A 23695-nucleotide genomic window follows, 5' to 3' on the forward strand; every position below is an offset into this window, starting at 1 on the left:
GCCAGGTTTGAAGGCAACCCAAAAGGACATTGTTACTATCAATTCAAGTACATACCAATTATAGTTATGAGCTTAGACACCCAATCCAACACTTTTTAGATGTGAACAAGCCGAAAAGTTAATTACCTTAATAAGTCAATTTCATTTTTCTTTACAATTAACCCCTCGTCGTTCTTCCTTCGTTCATATGCTACCGTATCATATATTTTCTTTGCTCATTGATTTCTCCCTTCATTTATATGCTACCGTATCACTCATTGGTTTGTAAGATTCCCCATATGCCCCATTAAATTTCATCATATGCATTCATTTTACCTTTAATGCAATTTTCTTATGTCATTTAACCTTCTTTTATGAATTGTCACTTAAAACCATTTTTACTTAATCAAAATATTAATTAAGTCCCTTTAATCCCATCTTATTTCATCTTTTTGTCATTAGAAAAAGTTTAACTAAAATTTTATTATCTCATTCATTTTACTTTTAATATATTTTTCTTACAATTTAATTTGTCTTATGAGTTATGACATTTAACCCTTTTTTATGAATTGTCACTTAAACCCTTTTTACTTAATCATGATAATAATTAAGTCCCTTTAATCCCATCTTATTTCATCTTTTTGTCATTTGAAATGTTTGAACTAAACTTTTATAATCTTTTGTATTAAAACGTCTAACCCATAGTTGTGGATGTTACAGTTTTACCTAATGGTTATTTGTTTTTCTTTAATCTCTTCTCGGAAGCACTCACATCTCTTTCCTGTTGTGGTACACCACAACTTCACCATTGCACCATCCCATCTTCCTGCCACGGTTTTGTTTCTCTGTCTTAGGATATATATATATATATATATATATATATATATATATATATATATATACATACATACATACATACTTTTTGCTGTTTGGTTGCTGATTTTTGAGTCATTTCTTGATTGCTCTTTTTAAGTATGGAAACTTAGGATTCTTTCTCCATAACAAGGTTTTGTTCAATGTATTGATGTTTTCTCATATCCGATGAGAATTAAACGAGTTACAAGAGTAATTAAATAATTGATGATGACTATTAACAAAAATGTGAAAATAACTTAGTTTTGTTTGGAACTATGGTTTGCGATTTCAAGGTAGGGATGGGTATGGAACGAAACCGATACCAACCCGAGATTATCAAATGCCAAATTGGGTAGAAAGTCAATATCGAGCACCGGACCGAACTAACATTATCGGTACTGTTATTAGTTTTTGGTACTAGTGTCAATTTTCGGTACTAGCACTGATACCAAATCCTGAATTTTGGTGATTTTAGAGTGCAGAGTACCGTCTCATATTAACAAAAAAAATGGTGTCGGTTCAGGTCGGGAATTTCGGTACCCTTGCTCACCCCTATTTCAAGGAGACTTTTGGTTACATTGTGTAACTTTTGTAATATTTTGTGTACTTGTGATTCTTTGTTAAACTTTGATATTCCACATTGAAATTAAGGTAAAGGTCAAAGTCTTTTCATCATATTTTTCTTTTGATATTGAGGTTCTATTGAAATGGTTTTGTGGGTTTTGCTTTATACATCGGTGTTAAAGAAAAGGAATCACACCATCTCAAATGAGATGCACATTGGAGGAGGTCTCAGACCGGTCTCGAACGGTCTTGGACCGGTCTTTTTTTGGTCCGATTTTGCGGTATTTGCATGCATCTTTTTCGGTTCGGTTTTGGGGTTTTTTTTAGTTTGATTTTGGTAATTTTCGATTTTTTTGTTCTGATTTTGATTTTTTTCGTTAACAAATTTGTGATTAACATTATAATAATACATTAAAATTTTACAAAAAACGGTACACTAAAATTTATTAAAAGAAAAAAAGGAAGACAATAAGTATTACATGACTAAAAAAATATGTAATTAACATAAAAATGATATGCTTATAAACTTGGCTTTCCATCTTTTTTGAGATGAGCCTTGTGGCGGTTTTGGAATGGTTCGATTTTTTTTAAGACTGTTATGTTTTTTTTCGAACTAGTCTCATGACGGTTTTGAACCGGTCTTTTTTAGAAACAACATTTTTTTCGGTTTGTTACTGGTTCTTTTTTCAAGATCGATTCAAGATCGATCTTTTTGTTCATGTCTATTGATCCTTACTCACTTTATGATAGGGATGGACATTAGAACCGTTGGAAGCGGAACCAGAATTGGTAATAAGGTTCAGTTACCGATTCTCCATTTTTATGAAAACCTGTCCCGGTTCTAAAAGCCGGAACTGGTTTGACATTTTTCCTGTTTTTTAAAATGTGCATAATTCACTTCTATGAAGTCAGAATTACTTGATTTTTTTCCAACATGTAATTTGGAGTTTGTAATTCATTTTGGACTGTACAAACATATATTTTGGTTAGATATTGAATCAGACACATGCCTCGAAAGAAAAAATATCGATGCTGCGTTTTTTCTATTTCAACACTTTTTTTTTTGTTTTTTTTAATATGTCCCGTTTTTTTAAATGTGCATAACTTATTCATATGACGTCATGATTACTTAATTTTATTTTTCAATATGTAATTTGGTGTTTGTACTTCATTTTAGATTGTAAAAACACATATTTTGGTTATATATTGAATCAAATATAGACCTCGGAAGACAACATATCAATGCTGCGTATTTTCTGTTTCAACATTTTGTTTTTATTTTATGAAATCTGTCCCACTTTTAAAATGCGCATAACTCACTCATATGAAGTCGGAATTACTTGATTCTTTTTTCATCATGTAATTTAGTGTTTGTATTTCAATTTATAATGTAAAAGTTCACAATTTGGTTAAATATTGACTCATTTATAGGCTTCGGAAGATAACATATTATCTATAACATTTTAACCGGTTCTGGTTTGAAAAATAACCGAAAAACCTGGATCGGAACCGGCGGTCCGGTTCCCGGTTCTTATAATATAGGAAAACCGGTTAAACTCATCTCTACTTTACGAATAAGATACGATAAATCAATTTTTTAAATAGTATAATCACCTTTAAAGTGATTTAAACTTAAAGAAGAAGTAAATGAAACCCGATAATTAATTTTAAAAAAAATTCTGTTTCCAAGTTTAAAACATGAAATCATACAAAAACTGTTTCGTCCACAGACCCATCACCCAAACATCGCCTAAACTACTACTGGGTGTCACTAACTATATAAACCCTTTTCAACGTTCTTCTCTTTCCTTTCATGCCCCAACTTTGTCGTTCATCCCTTCTCCACTTTCATCTGTATCTATCCAGATACCTTTTCACCTATACATACACATGTATCTTCTTATTCTATAGCCCCAAGCAACGATGGAATCTCCACCGCAACAGGCAGTGATGGAAATGGAAACAGACCTGCTTTCTCGTCTCACAGCAAACCATTTGTTCTTGGGTCAAATCGAACCGTTTCGAGCTACCATTCTCGCTCTCCGATCTCGAAACCCTGACCTAGCTCGCGCTATCCTCCAAACAATAGTGGCGAGTGGTGGCCGTTATGAGACTATCCTTTTCAGCTCTAACTCATCCCCTGCTCTTCTCACTTATTTATGTACCCTTGAACTCCTCCAATTTAATGATCCTACATCGCGAGTTTGGAGTTTTGACTCGGCTACTTTGCGTTTGCGCGCTGAATTTTTGCTTTATGTTCAGACTATTACGTCTAGGGTTTTGGAAACTAAGAAAGTGATCGATAATTTAGGTCAAAATGAAATGGATATTGCCAATCTCGATTCAATTAAGAGAGATGGAACGGGTACTAGTGAGAGGCTTGAGGAGTCGAGATGGGACGCCAGTGGAACGACTATTAACGATATTGATTCAAAACAGCAGTTCAGTGAGTCAAAAGGGGATACCAGCGAAATGGATATCAATGATTTTGATTCAAGAGCTGGGCACTTAGCTGACCAGGATGTTGCCAATGCTAAACATTGGGATTTTCAGGAGTGCTTGAGAGTTTTGAACAAAATCTCGGAGGTGGGGTTCAAGAGGTTGAGGCCAGATTTGATTGAACTGGACGTCAAAGTGAGTGAAGAAGAGGGGACTTCTGGTGCTACTCTAGAGATTGAAGAAGGTGAAATGGTGTGTTTGAGGGGAGTAATTTTGGAAAATGCTGTTATTTTTCAGGCACTGTGTGAGAACATATCAAAGCAGGTAAAGTGGGTACAAGGGAATGATGGTGGTGATGATTCAGGTTTGGCTATTTCACCAACAGTTCAAGAAGAGGATGTTAAGTCTCTTGAATTGATACAAAGCTATGCTCAGATGGTGCATTTGAGTGCCATGAAGGAATGCTTGAAGGAAGGTGACAATGATGGAGCCATGTCGCATATTCAATATCTTCACTTTGATTATGGTGTGGAGGAAGCTGATTACCGGTATGCCCCAAGACACTGTTTTCTTTTAAGATTGACTTTCCCAATTTGTTAATAGATATTGGTTGTCCCTGTTCTTTTTTTTTTTCCCTCCAATTCTACAGCATTAAGAACATGATTCAACAATGGTCATTATCAAATTACTTTTATGTTGGTTATTCATTTGTAATCCCTTGTGATGTTTAAATAGCATGGTTTTGCAAGATCTCCTAAAGAGGGGTTTATCAGGAATGACGGACTATGATGACACCTGGCTTTCCATGCGAAGTAAATTGCTGTCAATATATGAGAAAGCACTCTCATCAAACTCGATACGTCTTGTAAACATGATACAGGTGTGATGAAGCATTTATAATATGCTGCTGTACTTTTTATACACCTATTGCAATAATATAATCTATCAGGATTTGCCTTTTGCAGTCCATCCAAGAGGAATTGTTATCAGAAGAGATAGAGACACATAAAGTTTTGAATGGCAACCAGATTCCACCCCCTCTTGCAAGACTTTTAAGTTTTATTGCACAGATGACCCCTGATCCATTGGGTGACCAAACATCATCCTTTAAGTCGGCTATATCTGCATGCATGAGAGACATGTATCATTATGCCCGTATTTCTGGGTTGCATGTACTTGAATGTGTCATGGATGTTGCTCTTTCTGCTGTCAAAAGGGAACAACTTCAAGAAGCTAGCAATGTATGTACCCTGTCCTTTTTCTTCCATTGTACCCCTACATTCACAGAGGTCTTATAAGTCCCATGTCTAAATATGTTGTAGATTCTTTCATTATACCCCCAACTTCAACCACTTGTGGCTGTTATGGGTTGGGATCTTTTGCCTGGGAAAACAGATATGAGAAGGAAGTTGATGCAGCTTTTGTGGACTAGTAAATCACAAATTCTAAGGCTGGAAGAATCTTCTCTTTATGGTAATAAATCAGATGAGGTATAGTCTTTTGTTTCCAAATTTGGTTTCATATGAATCACCTGGTGAATCCCGAACATAGAGTTAGTATAACTTGTTAATTTTGGCAGGTGTCTTGTGTTGAACATCTTTGTGACTTCCTATGTTACCAGCTTGATCTGGCTTCTTTTGTTGCATGTGTCAATTCTGGACAATCATGGAGTTTGAAATCATCATTACTCTTGTCTGGAAAAGGGAATACTACCGAGTTTGAAAACCAAGAATTGCAGTTAGATCCATTTGTTGAAAATCTTGTTCTTGAAAGGTTATCGATCCATAGCCCACTTCGAGTAAGTCTGTAACTTTCTTGGCCATTTATGTAACATCCCAATTCAAATGATGTACACCCAAAGTTTTTCTAGAGGTATTAATCTCCTTATTCCTATAAAACAGGTTTTGTTTGATGTAGTTCCAGACATAAGATTTCAAGATGCTATTGAGTTATTTAGCATGCAACCAATCACCTCTAATTTAGCAGCCTGGAAAAGGTACCCTCCAAGTTCTTATGATTCTTATTCACTACATTTTACTTATTATTATTGTTTAGTTATTTGCATATATGGTAGTTTAATAGTAACCATATGTTTTGTGTTTCACAGGATGAAAGATGTTGAACTTATGCACATGCGCTATGCCATGGAGTCTGCTGTTCTTGCCTTAAGGGCTATGGGGAATAGTAAGAATAATGAAGTAAAAAGCTACCAAATGGCATTATGTTACTTAAAAGACCTCAGGATTCATTTGGAGGCTGTCACCAACATTCCACGCAAGGTTGATTCTTTGCCTCCTTTTCATCACGACAGTATTTATTTTTCCTTTTTTGTTTTACGAATAAGAGCAATATACTTACATTTTTTTTATTGATAATATCTCTATGTAACCAATAATAGCAACATGTTTTTTTTTTGGACATAAATAGCAACGTACTTACAATTCTTTACCCATAATAGCAACATACTTGCATTTTTCCCTTTCCATTATTCATATCTATAGGTATTTGCCTTATTCTCATGGCATGTTATTACAAAAAATGAGACGATCATCTTTTTAATAATGCAGATAATGATGGTGAACATTATTATTTCACTTTTACATCTGGATGATCTTTCTCGCGACCCATCACCCTCTCCGCCACCTAGGACGCACCCCGACACGTCATCCACTAGTGAGGAAAGTGGTGATCAATGCACCAATGAAGAAGGGAATACAATGGTGGTATCCTTCACAGGTGGACTCCTTAATATACTGAGACAAAATCTACCTTCAGGTGTTACTGAACAGGAGATTGCAATTGACGGAAATGTCCCTACTGATGGGAGACAAGCTTTAGAGTGGAGAATCTCAAAAGCAAGATCTTTTATTGAAGATTGGGAATGGCGGTTATCAATCTTGCAAAGTCTTTTGCCCTTGTCTGATCGTCAATGGAAATGGGAAGAGGCATCCACTGTCTTACGTGCAGCCCCATCTAAGTTGCTTAATCTGTGAGTTTAATTTTATTAATAATTAAAATATTATTATATGACTTATCGAATTTAAGTTGACTTTGACCATTTTCTATGATTGCAGTTGCATGCAGAGGGCAAAGTATGACATAGGAGAAGAGGCTGTAAACCGTTTTTCCCTAACTCCAGAAGATAAAGCAACTCTTGAACTGGCTGAATGGGTGGATGGAGCCTTTAAGAGAGCATCTGTATGTCTGACTCTGTATTAATTATTATTCTGTTCGATAAGTTGCAGGAATTAGCAACATACTTTACTCTTTTTACCAATATAGGCAATTTACTTGCATTTCTTTACCCATAATAGCAATGTACTTGCATTTTTTTTACCAATAATAGCAATATTTGTATGTTACTTTTATCAGTATAAGTTGAAAGTACATTGCTATTATCGATGAAAAAATGTAAGTATTTTGGGCAAAAAAAAGGAAGTATATTGCACATGTTGATATTGAGAGTAAAGTACGTTGCTATTTATTGGAATATGCTCATTTTTAAGTCCAATGCTTTCCTTTTGTGTTTCCCAAGGCTGCAGATGCTGTTTCTCGTGCTGCTGATGAAACTTCTGTTGTCCAAGACTTGGACTTTTCCACTCTTCGCTCTCAATTGGGTCCTTTAGTTGCAGTATGATTATTCTATTCCCCCTTTTCTTTTCTTTTCTTTTCTTATTTTAATTTTAATTTTTCTTTCCTTCATTGGTTGAATGCTAACTTATTACATGTTCATGCTTCCTTCTAGACTCTTCTATGTATCGATGTAGCTACAGCATCCTCAAAGTCCTCAGCTTTGTCCCAGAAGCTTCTAGATCAGGCTCAAGTCATGTTGTCAGAGATTTATCCTGGGCGTGCTCCTAAAATGGGGGCTACTTATTGGGACCAAATTTATGAAATTGGAATAATTTCAGTCGTGAAGCGTCTTCTCAAACGTCTACAAGAGTTGTTGGAACAGGTCTGAATTCAATTTCTTGTTTTATATCCATGTAATACGTGATTTAAATGTTATGATTTTTAATTTTTTTAGGAGAAGTTTCCGGTACTTCAGGCTCTTTTAACAGGAGACCTAATAAGTACCAAGAATTTCCAAAAGCAAGGACCTAGGGAGCGTGCTCTTGCTATGCTTCATCAAATGATTCAAGATGCTCACATGGGGAAACGCCAGTTTCTTAGTGGTAACCATTAGTTATATGCCAGCTGTCCTTCCAAGTTCCAATATACAGTGATAATTTTTTTTTGATGGATTTTAGGTAAACTTCATAATCTTGCAAGAGCGATTGCTGATGAAGAATATGAAAGAGAATATATGAGAGCAGAGAGCACGTATCCTGATGAAAAAGATGGAGTTGTAGGGCTTGGATTGAGACCCATGAGACAACAATCATCAGCTGAAAAGTCAACTGCTTCTAAAGAGGCTGAAAAGAGAATATATGGCCCGTTGACTTCAAAAGCTACAACGTACCTTTCCCAATTTATCCTCCATATTGCAGCTATTGGAGACATAGTTGATGGGACAGATACTACACATGACTTCAACTATTTCTCTCTGATATACGAATGGCCTAAAGATCTTTTGACTCGTTTGGTGTTTGACCGAGGTAGCACTGATGCAGCTGCAAAAGTAGCTGAAATTATGTCTGCTGATTTTGTACATGAAGTGATTTCTGCATGTGTACCTCCAATATATCCACCAAGATCTGGTCATGGTTGGGCAGACATAGCAGTCATCCCTACATGTCCTAAAAGTAGTTCAGAGGGTAAACTTTTATCCCCATCTTCAAAAGAAGCCAAGCCGAGTTCTTATTGTCCGTCCTCAGCCACACCTGGAGTTCCCCTGTACCCTCTTCAGCTAGATGTTGTAAAGCATCTTGTGAAACTGTCACCAGTCAGGGCTGTTTTAGCGTGTGTTTTTGGGAATTGTATTTTATATGGTGGAAATGACTACTCATCAACCATGTCAGGCTCATTGACTGATGGGCCAGGGTCAGTCCAGAAGCATGATGCTGATAGATTGTTCTTTGAGTTTGCACTTGATCAATCCGAGAGGTTACTTTCGTCTTTTCTCCATATATAACTGAATTCAGTTAGTTGGTTACCCGATTTTGAATGCCATTTAACTTGTAATTCAGGTTTCCGACCTTGAATCGGTGGATACAAATGCAAACTAATCTTCATCGAGTTTCAGAGGTAGCTGTAACTGCTGAGCATTCGGTTAATGATGGAATTGAGGCGAAAACTTCTGTGAAGAGGTTTCGGGAGCATGATAGTGATTCTGATTTAGAACATGATGAGCTGGCGGCGGTTGGCACCAGCAGCCTTTCTGTTCTTACAGACACTACAAATGAAAGTGGTATATGGCAAGATTCACCCAAGTCAGAAGCTGCTGAAATTGATACAACAGTTTTTCTCTCTTTTGGATGGGAGAATGAAAAACCATATGAAAAAGCTGTTGAAAGGTACTACTACTACGGATGTTTTCTTTTTTCAACTTTTTTATTCGATGCTGCAACATTAAACAATCACTTACTTCATTTCCGTATACATTTTTAGATTGATAGAGGAAGGAAAACTAATGGATGCTCTTGCTCTTTCTGATCGATGCTTACGTGATGGTGCTTCAGATCATTTACTGAAGTTACTCATTGAGCGTGAAGAGGAAAATCATACAGTATTCAATGCTTCAAGTCACTCAAACTTTAGAATTCCAAGCAATAGCTGGCAATATTGCAGACGACTAAAAGATAAACAACTTGCAGCAAAACTTGCCCTCAAGTATATGTCTATTTGTATTCACACCATAATCTTTTCTATTTTTTTATGGCTATATGTTTCATTCATAAATGTTTTCTCTCGTACTACAGATATTTGCATAGGTGGGAGTTAGATGCTGCTTTAGATGTTCTCACCATGTGTCACTGTCACTTGTTGGAAACTGATCCTTCCAAGAATGAGGTATTTAGTGTGGAGTTTACCTTAGGGCAAAATGCAAGAAATAGCGATGTCATCATAATTCAAATCTCAAATATATAATGGGTAATTTTTTTAAGGTGAATGCTCTAATAAAAAAATAATTTGAAAGTACAATGCTGTTATAAGGAAAAAAGAAAGTACAATGCTATAATAAGGAGAAATTACAAACTACATTGCCATTCCCTGCATTTTCCCTTTATTTTATCAAATCATAACCCCTCAATATGTGTCATGTACATAGGTTGTTCTCAGAAGACAAGCTTTGATGCGGTACAGTCACATATTATCTGCAGATGAGCGTTACAACAGCTGGCAAGAGGTTACACATATTTTTAATACCAATAATTATTATTATTTTTAATTTTTAATCATCGTTTATGGTCCGTGACTCCATGTGTTCTTGATATGCCAGGTGGAGGCAGATTGCAAGGAAGATCCAGAAGGTCTTGCCCTTAGATTAGCTGAAAAGGGAGCTGTTTCAGCTGCTTTAGAAGTTGCTGAAAGTGCAGGGTTATCTATTGACCTTCGTAGAGAACTTCAGGGGCGCCAACTTGTAAAACTTCTTACAGCAGACCCGATAACAGGTGGCGGCCCAGCAGAAGCTTCACGGTTTCTATCTTCCCTTCGCGATTCAGAAGATGCATTACGAGTTGCAATGGGCGCAATGCAACAGTTGCCAAATCTTCGATCCAAACAATTACTCGTAAGATCACATTTAGCAATAATCCATTTCCAAAACAATCAAACGTATGATATTAATATGTCTTGTTATTTTGTTTTTAAGGTTCATTTTTTCTTGAAAAGAAAAGACAGCAACTTGAACGAACCGGAGCTTTCCCGGCTTAATCTATGGGCGTTAGGCCTTCGCGTATTGGCTATTTTACCCTTGCCATGGCAGCAAAGATGCTCTGCATTACACGAACATCCCCAACTAATTCTGGAAGTTTTACTAATGCGCAAACAACTCCATTCTGCTTCTTTGATACTTAAAGAATTTCCATCATTGAGGGACAACAATAAAATATTTAGATACGCTGCAAAAGCAATTGCTGTGACTATAGCCCCGCCACGTCGTGAGACGCGGATACAGGTGTCAGGTCCAAAAGCAAAGCAGAAAGCAGGAGGAACTCCAACAAAATCTTCTTTTTCTAATAGCTTAAGTAACTTGCAAAAGGAGGCACGTAGGGCGTTTTCTTGGAACCCAAGGAACAGTGCTGAAAAAGCAGCCCCTAAAGACGTACAAAGGAAAAGAAAAGGGTCTGGATTGACACAGACTGAAAGAGCTACATGGGAGGCTATGGCTGGGATTCAAGAAGATCGTGTTTCATCATACACGATGGAAGGAGGGCAAGATCGTCTTCCTTCCGTTTCCATTGCTGAACAGTGGATGCTCACAGGTGACCCGAATAAAGACGAAGCTGTCCGATCCTCGCATCATTACGAAAGTGCCCCTGACATTATTCTATTCAAGGAACTGCTATCTCTGTGTTCAGACGAGAGTACATCAGCCAAAGGTGCTTTGGATTTATGTGTTAATCAAATGAGAGCTGTTTTAAGCTCTGAAACGTTACCTGAAAACGCATCAATGGAAACCATCGGTCGTGCTTATCATGCTACAGAGACATTTCTTCAGGGGCTCCTTTACGCGAAATCTCAACTTAGAAAACTTTCTGTGGGAAATGACTTTTCTGTCCTTTCTAAAGACATGGAGGACACGTCCTCTGACGCAGGGAGTTCTAGCATGGGCAGTCAGGCTACAGATGAGCTTTCTGAAACCCTATCACATTCCGACACCTGGCTTAGACGCGCAGAACTTTTGCAAAGCCTTTTGGGATACGGAATTGCTGCTTCACTTGATGATATTGCTGATGAGGAATCTTCCGGAAGGTTGCGTGATCGATTGATTCTAGAAGAACGATATAGCATGGCTGTGTATACTTGCAAGAAATGCAAGATTGATGCGTTTGCTGTGTGGAATGCATGGGGACTTGCTTTAATTAGAATGGAACACTATGCTCAAGCTCGTGTCAAATTCAAGTATGTTAATAATGTTCTCATTTCCATTTACAAAAACCTTCAGATGTTTTTACTTTTAGTTTATGGATTTCATAATCTACTTTTCACATTGTGCATACAGGCAAGCGCTTCAATTGTACAAGGGTGACCCTGCTCCAGTTATTCAAGATATCATTAATACAATCGAAGGTGGCCCGCCAGCTGATGTGTCATCTGTTCGTTCCATGTAAGTAAAAACAAGGGTAAATTGTGTAAAATAGCAACGTTGTAATCCTCAAGTTAAGATAATGTTACAAGGTTTAATATGGTGCAGGTATGACCATTTGGCTAAAAGTGCACCTGCGATCTTGGATGATTCTCTTTCTGCTGACTCGTATCTGAATGTTTTATACATGCCGTCTACATTTCCACGATCGGAAAGATCTAGAAGATTGCAAGAAGCTTCTAATGAAAATTCAGTCAACAGTTCAGAATTTGAAGATGATGTTCCACGTAGCAATCTGGATAGCATTAGATATCATGAATGTGTCAACTATTTACAAGAAGTAAGCATCAGTCAGTTAAATTTCCTACCAATATTGTTTCAGGTTATTTTTTTTTTCTCATATGGTATCTGTTTTTTGCAGTTTACACGTGAAGATTTGCTTGAATTTATGTTTAGACATGGTCATTACAAGGATGCATGCATGCTATTTTTTCCGGAAAATTCCGTTCCTACCCCTCCTCAAGTATCATCCACCCCACAAAAACCAGATCCTTTATCAACCGACTATGGATCGATCGATGATATGTGTGACCTGTGTGTTGGTTATGGAGCCATGTCTGTTCTAGAAGAAGTGATGGCTTCTAGAATGTCCTTGGAAACAGCTGATGTGGCAGTGAAGCAGTATACAGGAGCTGCTCTCAGCCGCATATGCGTGTTCTGTGAAACTCATAAACACTTTAACTACCTATACAGATTCCAGGTGATAGGGAACGATCATGTGGCTGCTGGACTATGTTGTATTCAGTTATTTGTGAATTCATCTGCACTTGATGAAGCTATAAAACACTTGGAAAATGCAAAAGTAAGTATCAAGTAACTCTCATTTTTTTTTTCAATATCTCTATTGCACCTGATTATTTATTTTCTCTATATATATTTTATTTTTGGTAAAGATGCATTTTGATGAAGCGTTATCAGAGAGATACAAAAGTGGAGGCTCAACTAAGCTTGTGAGCAAGGGTGTACGTGCACAAAAACTTACAGCAGAAGGGCTAATCAAATTTTCTGCCCGAGTTTCCATGCAGGTAGGTCAAGTTGTTACATTCTATATTCCCATTCTACCCTTATGATGTGTTAACATGTTCTTAAATTACAATGTACAGGTGGATGTGGTTAAATCATTTAATGATACAGACGGGCCTCAATGGAAATACTCTCTTTTTGGAAATCCAAACGATGCAGAAACTTTCAGGTAATCATTTAATATTCTATTATTATTTGTAATTTTTCAAATAATATATATATATATATATATATATATATATATATATATATATATATATATATATATATATGTTTTACTACAGGAGGAGATGTGAGATTGCAGAAACTCTAGTGGAGAAGAATTTCGACCTAGCTTTCCAAGTGATATACGAGTTCAAGCTTTCTGGTAACAGTTATACATGTTTTTGACAATTTTATAAATAATAATCTTTTGTTGGATTAATATGAAAATTGAAAGTATGAACTTTCTTTTTCCAGCTGTTGACATATATGCTGGTGTCGCGTCATCCCTTGCTGATAGGAAAAAAGGCGGTCAATTGACTGAATTTTTCAGAAATATCAAGGGTACAATTGAAGATGACGACTGGGACCAGGTATTTATTTATTTTTTTATATGAAGAACCAAAAATAAGCAGACTATTTTAAGATTTATAAAAATTTGTATGGTATTTGGATGTAGGTTTTGGGAGCAGCTATTAATGTATATGCCAACAAACATAAAGAACGACCTGATCGTCTTATTGACATGTTAACTAGCAGCCACAGGTTAGTTAAATTAATTAATAACTTCCCATAAATCACATACAAATTTACAATGCCTTTTTATTTTTTTGATTTTGCAGGAAGGTTTTGGCTTGTGTGGTGTGTGGTCGTCTAAAAAGTGCGTTCCAGATTGCTTCTAGAAGTGGAAGTGTGGCTGATGTTCAATATGTTGCACATCAGGTAAATATAAATAAAGATGAGATGAATTTTTTTAAAGGTTATTATATATTTAATTTTTATCAAACTAACATGTGATGATGATGATTAATGTTGCAGGCATTACATGCAAATGCACTTCCAGTGCTGGATATGTGCAAACAATGGCTGTCTCAGTACATGTAAATTTTAATGTCGAATGCACATTTTATAGCATTTTGCCATACAAGGAGAAAAAAAAGGTAGAGGTGTTGTATATATCATCTGAGTATGTATGAGTGTTATCTATTGTTGATTTTGAAAGTTTTCATGTCAAAATCGACAAAAAAAATTGTTTTGATTTTGTTATATACTTATGTTAATAATTTGCAAAGAAATGGAAGTAGTTCGCAATTTGTCGACACTATTCAAATATATATCATATTATATAGTTATATAATTAGTATCAGACGTGGGGTGACTTTTTTTTTTTTTTTTTTTTTTTTTTTTTTTTTTCCTGAATGTGATTATCCATTGGTAATAGATTAAAGAATGTAACAATAATTGAGATGGAAAATATTTGATAAAGGACTTGGTCAACACCTAAAACTTAAATCAACGTTTTGACAAATTAGACATTATTGTAATCTGAAATATTAGAAAAAATGACGACAATGCAATATGCTATTGAGATAAATAATTTGATGTTTAGCGTTTTAGTTTGTCTACACTGAAAAATATAAACACTCATCACTATCGTCTGTCTTTTCGTAATAATTGTTGTTTAAATGTCGGTAATCTATTTAAACTACTATTTATAGATACTTTTCATAAAACGATTCCAAGACATCTTAGAATTCATATAAAAACAACATATACGTAATATATATCCGTCTTGTTATAGTATTCATAGAATGGTAATACAGGGATTATGATATCAATCAAGTAACAATAATGATGTAATCACGTTCATTTCCTAACTGGTTGAAAAAGATGGTCTAGATACCTTCTTTATTGTCGGGTCGGCTCAAACAAGGGCACAACCATATTGAAAAGAAGATATGTGTATTTTCAAGTCTTCTTATAACTTATTCGAAATGTAAAGTAACATACGATATGAGTTGCGATGGCCCCTCTATTCACTTGCTTTTCTTAATATTAATGAACGACTTGAGTTATAATTTTATAAAACATCTACTTTGATACTAAGGTTAATCACATAGGAGACTAACCAACACTTCTCCATATACACATTTGATCATTTTTTGGTACACCGTTCAGTAAATACCATGATTATTGACAATAGCTTGCATTTGCCGGTCAAGTTTCTTATTTGGAAATGAGTTAATGACCCCATCATGACTAGGTGTTGTACGTACTTACTTATTTGACATTTACGTGGTAATGATTTTTAACCAAATTACATGCTAAGGTATGTACAATGTCGTTTATATCATAGCTAGCAATTTCAATCATTCTTCTCAAGCAAAATCAACAATATTCCTACCAATTTGATCAAAGAAGGAAATCCATGACATGTCTTTCTCCTCTTACATATCCAACCTAAAGAAGGGAATCGATTTGGGTTGAAGATAATGATCGAACATTTAAGGTATGATATAAACGATATCTTGTATTGTATATGTTAAGAAGTAATTGATATAAAACCATTACCACATAGTGTAACATCCGATCCATGTATGAATCAACTTTCTTGTATTTTCTTTAAAAAGGGTGGGCACGACATGGTGGAGCATCACCACGACGTGGCGTATCAGTTTGGGTCTTGGGATTTAAATGACCCGCCACGACGTGATCTTGGGGTACCACGACGTAGCATATGTTTTTAAGTGAAAGCCCTAATTTCGGGTCTTGGACCCTATATAAGGAACATCAAGGCTAGGGTTTCAGCCTCCATCTTCCTCCCAACCTCAGAAACCCTAACCCTAGCCTCCATTGAAGTTGTGAGCTCATTTTTGGTGCTTTTTGGTGATTTTAGAAGGAGAAGTAAGCTTTTGGTGAGGTGGTTACTTGGCAAACATCATTCTTCAACTAAGCTTATCTCTTGGACCTTGGTGAGTGCCCAAGACTCAACCTTTTCTTGCCATGTAGTTAGATCTCTTGTTTTTGCCCCCCTTTTTCCATGATTTATATGGACTTAAATGATGATATCTCATAAAGTTTGCAACTTTATGAATCTCCAGGTCAAGTTGAGCATTTAGTGTATTGGATCTGAATTATAATCAAGTTTTGATGTCATGCATGAGATTTTAGTCATTAAACCCTATTTTTTGACTTAAAATGGAAAACGCATGTATTAGACATGCAAGTCCTTAAAGACATGATTTTTAAGGTCATTTTGGAGTGTGAAACCATTCTGGAAACTTTAGAGGTGCAACTCTAAGGATTTGGTGCTTAATGAGAATCTTGATGCATTAAGTCACCATAAGTGGTTTGGTTTGAGATTTTGGCTTATGGAAGGGTTTGAGGGATAAAGTTGGAAACTTTACCCATCAAGACCATGAGAAGGACCAGATCTGAGCCTTGGAGTTTTTGTAGTTGAAGGAAAAGGACTTAATGGTTTAAGTTGTTCAGACGCATCACCACGACGTGGTTGAGGTCACCACGACGTGGTGACTTGGTCAAGACCTGCCTGTTTTGTCAGTTTGTGGCCACGACGTGGCCAAGGAGGCCACGACGTGGCGATTAGCTGGGTTGACTTTTGAATTTTGACTTTGACCTGGATTTTGACCAAAGTTTGACCTAGGGGTATTTTGGGTATTTTGATCTATATTCTGAGTTTTGGTCACCGTATTTATAAAGGTGACCAGTAGAGTTAATTCCGGAGCAGCGTGTTATTTCAGTTTCTCATCTGTTTGTGAGGTGATTTTCCTCACTGTATCTATGGGTCGAAGGCACCAATACCAATTTATTATTCGATTATGTAGAATGCTAACTGCTATGTGATATATATTTTTTTGTGTGATCGGGTTGAAATACACCCCAGGACGGGGTCTACTATTGTATGTCGGGTTGAAATACACCCCAGACCGGGGCCCACTATGGCATGTTTGAGTTGAAATATACCCCAGGGCAAGGCCCCAGAGCGGGGCTGTAACATCCGGATTTCTAGGTATGCTATAAAGTTCATTTATCTTGAGTTTTATGGAGGGACTTGGCGAGTAGACGCTCAGACTCGCCGAGTAGGAGTGCGCATTTCTTGTCTGATTTAATGAAGGACTCGACGAGTCGATGCGTGGACTCGGCGAGTCTGCGCTGTTAAGTGAAACCCTAATTCTCGGGGCCTGTGCCCTATTTAAAGGCCTTTATGGCCTCCATTTGCGGCCAATGCACCCCTGAGAAACCCTAGAGAGCAGAGAGAAAGCTGGTAGTGCAAGAGGAGGGCTAACTCATCATTCTAAGTGTGATTTTGCAAGAAAGAAGGAAGGAGGACAAACAAGGAAGATTGAGGAGCTCAGATCTATCACCCATTTGATCAGAAGAGGCTGCTAGAGGTACTAATCTGTGCTCAATCTCGTGTATTTGGTGATCTACTTGAATCTAGGGTTTTCTTATGCCTTCTTTGGCTTGGATTCGAAGTATGTGAGGTCCCAAGGTGGAGTTCTTCTTAGATCTGGACCTTAAGAGGTCCAGAGAGTCCTATCTACCTTGCTTTTTGCTACTTTATTAGAGATATGACCCTAGGTTGCCATTCTAGAGGTTATTTCACCCAAAGGAGCTTATTGGGCATTGCATGAGTGTAAAGGTCGGACCTTTACGTGATTATAGTGGTTGGGAAGGCCAGATCTATAGGTTAGAGAAGTCGATCTGACCTCAGAAGGTCATTTCAGTGTTGTCATGGATGCAACTCGCCGAGTCCATAATGGGACTCGACGAGTCGAGTCGGGGTTGCCCCGCGATTCGTGACAGGTGTAACCCGTCGAGTGGGACGATGACTCGACGAGCCAAGAGAGGCTAGAAGGATTCAGAGAACCCGCATGGACTCGCCGAGTCGCCCTTGTGCACTCGACGAGTCGGGTCAAAGTTTGACCGTTGACTTCGTTGACTTTCGTTGACTTTAGGGTTCTGGTCAAGACTGATTCAAGAGAGTTCAGAGAGGGGTAGAATGGCCTTCTACCCAATCTATAGAGATAAGGCTATGAGAGAATATTGATCGGGAATGTTATTTGAATAATAGGAGGAGGCTAGGTCGGGACGTTGAGCACGAGAGTTTATCCGACTTCATTGAGGTGAGTCTTCTCACTATACTGTACCTGGAAGGGTACCTATGTGTGACCGGAAGGTCTTGTATGCTATGAGATGTAAGTACTATATGCGGTTATGTGATATGTATGTGCTATGTATGTTGACCGGAAGGTCTTGTATGCTATGAGATGTATGTGCTATATGCGGTTATGTGATATGTATGTGCTATGTATGTTATGTATGGTATGGACCGGAAGGTCAAGATGATATGGACCGGAAGGTCAAGATGATATGGACCGGAAGGTCAAGATGACATGGACCAGAAGGTCAAGAGGTTACGGACCGGAAGGTCGATACGGGTAGGACCGGAAGGTCTACCGGGATTCGGGACGGAAGTCCCCTGAGACACATGGATCGGAAGGTCCTACAGAGTTATGGCCTGGAAAGGCGTATGTGTTGTATGTGGTATCTTGGGGAACTCACTAAGCATTTATGCTTACAGTTGTTATGTTATGTGTTTCAGGTACTAGCGAGGATCGCGGGAAGGCGCCGGCATGATCCGTACACACTTATGGAGTTTATGTTATTGAGATTCTGGGACATGTTTTGTTATGACACAGTAGATACATTATGTTTTGTGATTATCGTGTGATTGAAAGTATGATTTAAAAATGAAAAATTGTTTTGAAAATTTGCGTTGTTACAGGGGCCCATATTTGTGTATTGGGTTGAAATATACCCCAGGGCTAGGCCCAGTTGTATGTTTGGTATGAGGTACTTTGGGGAAACTCACTAAGCCTCGTGCTTATAGTTTATGTTTATGGTTTCAGGTACTTCTGGTGCAAAGGAGAAGAGCCTGTCCTGATGGCACAACATCCTCCAATTATGATTTCCGCACTTTTTGAATATTGTTACTCTGATAACTTTGATATTGTACACTGTGAATGTTTTGGAACAATTTGATGATTGAAACTATTGATTTTAAAAATAAAATTTTTTATCATACTTTTGGGATGTTACACATAGATGCCAAGTACTAAAGGGTTTATAGCCCAACCACACATGGTGTTAACATGGTACCACTCATCACAATGGTTGAGGGTAAGTCCCCTATAAAATAATAATGTAATTTAGGATTAGATTAAAGAGTGTGTGTGCTACTATTCTAAAAAACATAGATACCAAATAAGTAGGTGCATGCAATACCCGACCACTGCACCAATGGTGTATTTTCAACAAACAAATTGATTTTTTTAGGAATTACAATGTACAAAAAAAAAAAAAAACAAAATAACCAAATATGAATGTGAAGAACTGCTGGTTACCCTCGCAAGTCATTAACCCACCTTAATATGTGAGATGTAACTAACAATAAAAGATATTATCGTTAAAACTATGTTTATTGAACAAATTTGGTCATATATGAGATGTAGCCATTTATATTATTTGGGATAACTATTCAAAACCAACATGACTGCAAAACTCTATACCCATGGAAGATCCAAGCTTATCTAACAAATCAATGTAGCTCTTTATCTTTAATAAGTGAGTGCCCCCATCATCCATCTTGCATGCATGGAATGATAAGACAATATCATAAAGTTCCTGCATAGCTTGTGGTTGAAATATATTCTTTAGCTCATCATACATCTCATGTGTATCAGGGTTCTTCAGATCCATCTAGAGGTTTATGATCATGCTTTTAAGCATAAGGTATGCAACTTCATTATGCTCATTGTGTTTTCCAAGCCAATCATTTTGAAAAGTAACATATGAGACATCACGTGGTGCATAAAGCAAGGGATTTTTTGTGACATGTAAGGTTAATCCTCAAGTTACAATACCAATCTATCAAGTTTGAGTAATTCAACTTAACCTTCACTAATAGAGAACAAATCGAAATATTTTTTACAAATGTTATAGCAATTCTCGTACTTGAGGACACAATTGTTATGTTTGCGTAAAACTTAATTTAATAAAGCCTAAGATCTATATTAAAGTCTATTATTGTGCTCAACTGATGATAAATGATAATAAGTTTAATCGGTAGGTAACACGTACCAATTTCATTACAAGTGAAACAATTGGATCTATTATGGGACTTTGGACAAAACTGTCGTCCAACTGATATGTTAGTGTCCCCATGCTTACAGACCATGATCCTGATTTATTCATTCAAACTGGAACTATGGATTTTCTCTTACTTTGATCATGACCCAAAATTCATCTTGAAAAATGTAATATGATTAGGTCTAACCCTACAAAAATTACACTTATAAGTGTTCCAATTCCAACAATTGGATGTCCTTATTTTTACCACATTTATTTGAAACTCCCATGACTTTTCAATTTCTTTCTAATAATAATTATAAGTTGGTTAATAAGGTTAAATAAATATCAAACCTAAAGTGTAATCACATATAAACTAAATTTCAATATTAAAATAATATATTTAATTCTACTTATTAAGTGATTTTTTTTTAACTTTTAACATATTATACTTAATTTATTAGTTTTAATATATTGTTGGATGTAAACCATTATCATTTTAAAGATACAATTTTGGAACAATTTGTATAAAATGCTTCAATTATTAATTTGAATATAACATTACATGATCAACTTAAATATAAATTTTAGTTTAACTTAAACAACCCAAATAATATTTTATAAATAGTTAAAAGTGATTAATTGTAGTGTTTTTCTAATAATGATTATAAGTTGGTTAATAATGCTAAATAAATATCAAACTTAAAGTGTAATCATAAATATACTAAATTTCAATTTTAAAATAATATCTTTACTTCTACTTATAAAGTTATGTCTTTAACTTTTAACATATTATACTTAATTTATTAGATTTAATATGTTGTTGTATGTAAACCATTATCAGTTTAAAGCTACAATTTTTGAACAGTTTGGACAAAATACTTAAATTGTTATTTTAAATATAACATTACAATGTCAACTTAAATATAAATTTCAGTTCCACTTAAAAAACCAAAGAATATTTTGTAAATAGTTAAAAGTGATAAATTTTAGTGATAAATGCAAAAACTAAATTGTAATCTCAATTTAACTAAAATATTTCCTAAAGATATTTTTATAATCGTTAAAAGTTTCCAAATAAGTAGCTTAAAATAACTTACAATAACAATAGTTAAAAGTAACTCTATATAAATGGTTATATTGTTACCTTTAAAATCAAAAAACAATGTTTGATGTTTTAAATAATTATAATGATAAAAATTAAAACATTAAGAAAATAAATTTTAAAAAATTAATTAACAATAACAACAACTATAAATAACATTAAACCATATATTATATTTAATTTTATTCATGTATAACTCGCGGGTAGAAGTTATTCAAACGATTGAGATTAAGCAGTTATAATGGATGTATAAATTATCATATAATTCAAAATAATCAATACATTATATCAATTTAGTATATGAATTATTATATTAAATTTAACAACAGTGTTATTGCTATATTAAAAAAACATATATTTGTAAAGACTTCAACTATATAGGTGTTTCTGCGTAATGCGCGGACATTCACCTAGTGTAAATATAAAATTATGTATATTCATATATGATTATTACGTACCTACGCCTCCACCTCCCCTCTTCTCCCCCACCGCCACAACCGTCACTGCTGCCACCACCAACTACCATAATAATATATGAGTAATCACTTGTAAATAGACATATATGAATAAATCGTATATAAATAATCATTTGTGAATATACCATGTAATATTTGTGAATATACTTAATTTTTATATTCACATGTAAATATTACCTCTCCTGTCATGTCAGTAAGTTGGAGCGATTTTGCGACAGATGAAGAAATGTGTGGCCCATATTCATTCTCGCGTTGTAACACCCATTTTCCAGGTGTGTTGGTGGATTGAGTTAATTTATTCTAAGTCTTGGTTTTTAGGAATTTCGCCGTGTCGCGACACGATGTATGTTTATCGCGACACAGTCACTTCATTATAGTGGCGATGCGATGAAGTATCTAGGTTTTGATGTGAAGCCACAATCAACCCAAAACCCTATTTCCCGGGCCTTGAGCCCTATTTAAGGAATGAGATGTTTAGCTTTTGCTATTCTCTTCAACCTCCACTCACTGAATCGAAACCATATCCCCCCCATTAGAGCATTCCCCGAGTTTTGGTGTTTTGTGTGTGAAAGAAGAAGGTGAAGGTGGTGATTTGGGTGCAAGAGTGCTAGATCTTCTTATGTGTCAAGCTTCTTTCCTTGCTCTGTACTTCTTAAAGTATTTATGCTCCATGCCTTGTAGATCTAGGTTTTGGTGCTTTATTTGGTCCCTTTAAGGGTATTATAATGGAGTTTGGACAACTCCAGGTTCAAAGGTTGGGTTTTTGGGTCTTTTGGACTCATTGCGGTGTTATGATGTGACTATTACCCTTCCTTTTGGGTGTTTAGATCCATGCAAGTGGATAAAGTTTCAAACTTTATCTATTAGAATCATATTTCGTTGCATTCTGGAAGTTTTGAGCCTTGGTCTTAAAAGATTAAGACCTGAATGAAAGTTGGTTGAATCCCCGATAATCGTGACGTGATCTTTAGGTTGTCGCGCCTGTTTTATTTTGTTGTGTATGCGATGCGACCAAGGAGAAAGCCGCGACACATTCACCATTGGTCATTGACTATTTGACAAGTTTGACCTCTGATTCAAACTTAGTGGGTGGGAGCTATAGGCTGAGATTGGATCTCTGTTGGAATGTAGGAAGTTCATGTTGTTCATTATCCCACTAGGATCTTGAGTTTTCAGCTGTTAGCATCAGGTGAGTCATCTCACTATATGACTTATATCATGATTAAATCATATATATGTTGGTTGCCTGTGTAATACTACGATAGGATTGTATGCTTAGCTAGACTAGTATGGTCTTACTTGTTTATTTGTATGATTACATGCTTCGTTGGGATGATACCAAGACCGTCATGGACCTGTGCCCGCATGGATGATAGTAAGAACGTCATAGAGTTGTGAGCTAAACATTCCCATAAGGATGATACCAAGAACAACACGGAGCTATGAGCTAAACAGGCTCAAGGCATGATGATGAATGCCTATAGGCCAATAATTAGTATGTATAGTTATTGATGCGGGTATGTGATATTTTGGAGAACTCATTAAGCTTTGTGCTTACTGGTTTATGTTTAAATGTTTCAGGTTGTTTTGGCGGCAAAGGGAAGGACACAACTTGATTCCATTACATCCGTTGATATATTCTACAAACTTCCGCACATTTTATTTTATTATCTTTACGACTCTAATTTTATTATGGTTTGTCAAACTTAAACAAATGGTTATTTATCTATCTAACTTGAGGATGAATTTGGAATGATTACTTTTAAACTAATAATGAAAATTAGGGACGTTTCACGCATTCTCAACCTTATTTTATTCTCATTTGAACGTTCGTCTCTCTCTCTCTCTCTCTCTCTCTCTCTCTCTCTC

General features: G+C 36.0%; 1 protein-coding gene across 2 annotated transcripts; it reads left to right on the forward strand.

The window, feature by feature from the left end:
* Positions 1-3181: 3181 nt before the first annotated feature.
* LOC145165765 (zinc finger FYVE domain protein) lies at positions 3182-14417 on the forward strand. Of its 2 annotated transcripts, none has more exons than XM_079084648.1 (29): positions 3182-4385; positions 4573-4717; positions 4803-5078; positions 5160-5327; positions 5417-5635; positions 5739-5833; positions 5945-6116; positions 6405-6826; positions 6912-7035; positions 7373-7468; positions 7583-7792; positions 7865-8012; positions 8088-8883; positions 8967-9293; positions 9388-9609; positions 9699-9789; positions 10049-10126; positions 10220-10510; positions 10592-11844; positions 11945-12049; positions 12137-12368; positions 12450-12890; positions 12982-13113; positions 13192-13280; positions 13396-13478; positions 13571-13686; positions 13773-13858; positions 13936-14035; positions 14132-14417. In XM_079084648.1, exons 1-29 carry the CDS (start codon positions 3322-3324, stop codon positions 14195-14197), a joined length of 7647 nt encoding a protein of 2548 aa, XP_078940774.1. In that variant the 5' UTR covers positions 3182-3321; the 3' UTR covers positions 14198-14417. The 2 variants fall into 2 exon arrangements, with proteins under 2 accessions (XP_078940774.1, XP_078940775.1); XM_079084649.1 differs by having other exon boundaries at positions 4186-4385; positions 4587-4717.
* Positions 14418-23695: the final 9278 nt, after the last annotated feature.

The sequence above is a fragment of the Lactuca virosa genome, chromosome 3 (genome assembly GCF_052849685.1).
Source record: "Lactuca virosa cultivar CGN04683 chromosome 3, Lactuca_virosa_CGN04683_v6, whole genome shotgun sequence".
NCBI classification, from domain to species: Eukaryota; Viridiplantae; Streptophyta; class Magnoliopsida; order Asterales; family Asteraceae; genus Lactuca; species Lactuca virosa.

Excerpts from the sequence above, each read along its gene's own strand:
- LOC145165765 (XM_079084648.1), top strand. The coding sequence starts at position 3,322 with ATGGAATCTCCACCGCAACAGGCAGTGATGGAAATGGAAACAGACCTG. Across the intron at positions 5,079-5,159 it reads AACTTCAAGAAGCTAGCAAT|ATTCTTTCATTATACCCCCA; the intron begins GTATGTACCCTG and ends AATATGTTGTAG. Across the intron at positions 14,036-14,131 it reads TTCAATATGTTGCACATCAG|GCATTACATGCAAATGCACT; the intron begins GTAAATATAAAT and ends TTAATGTTGCAG.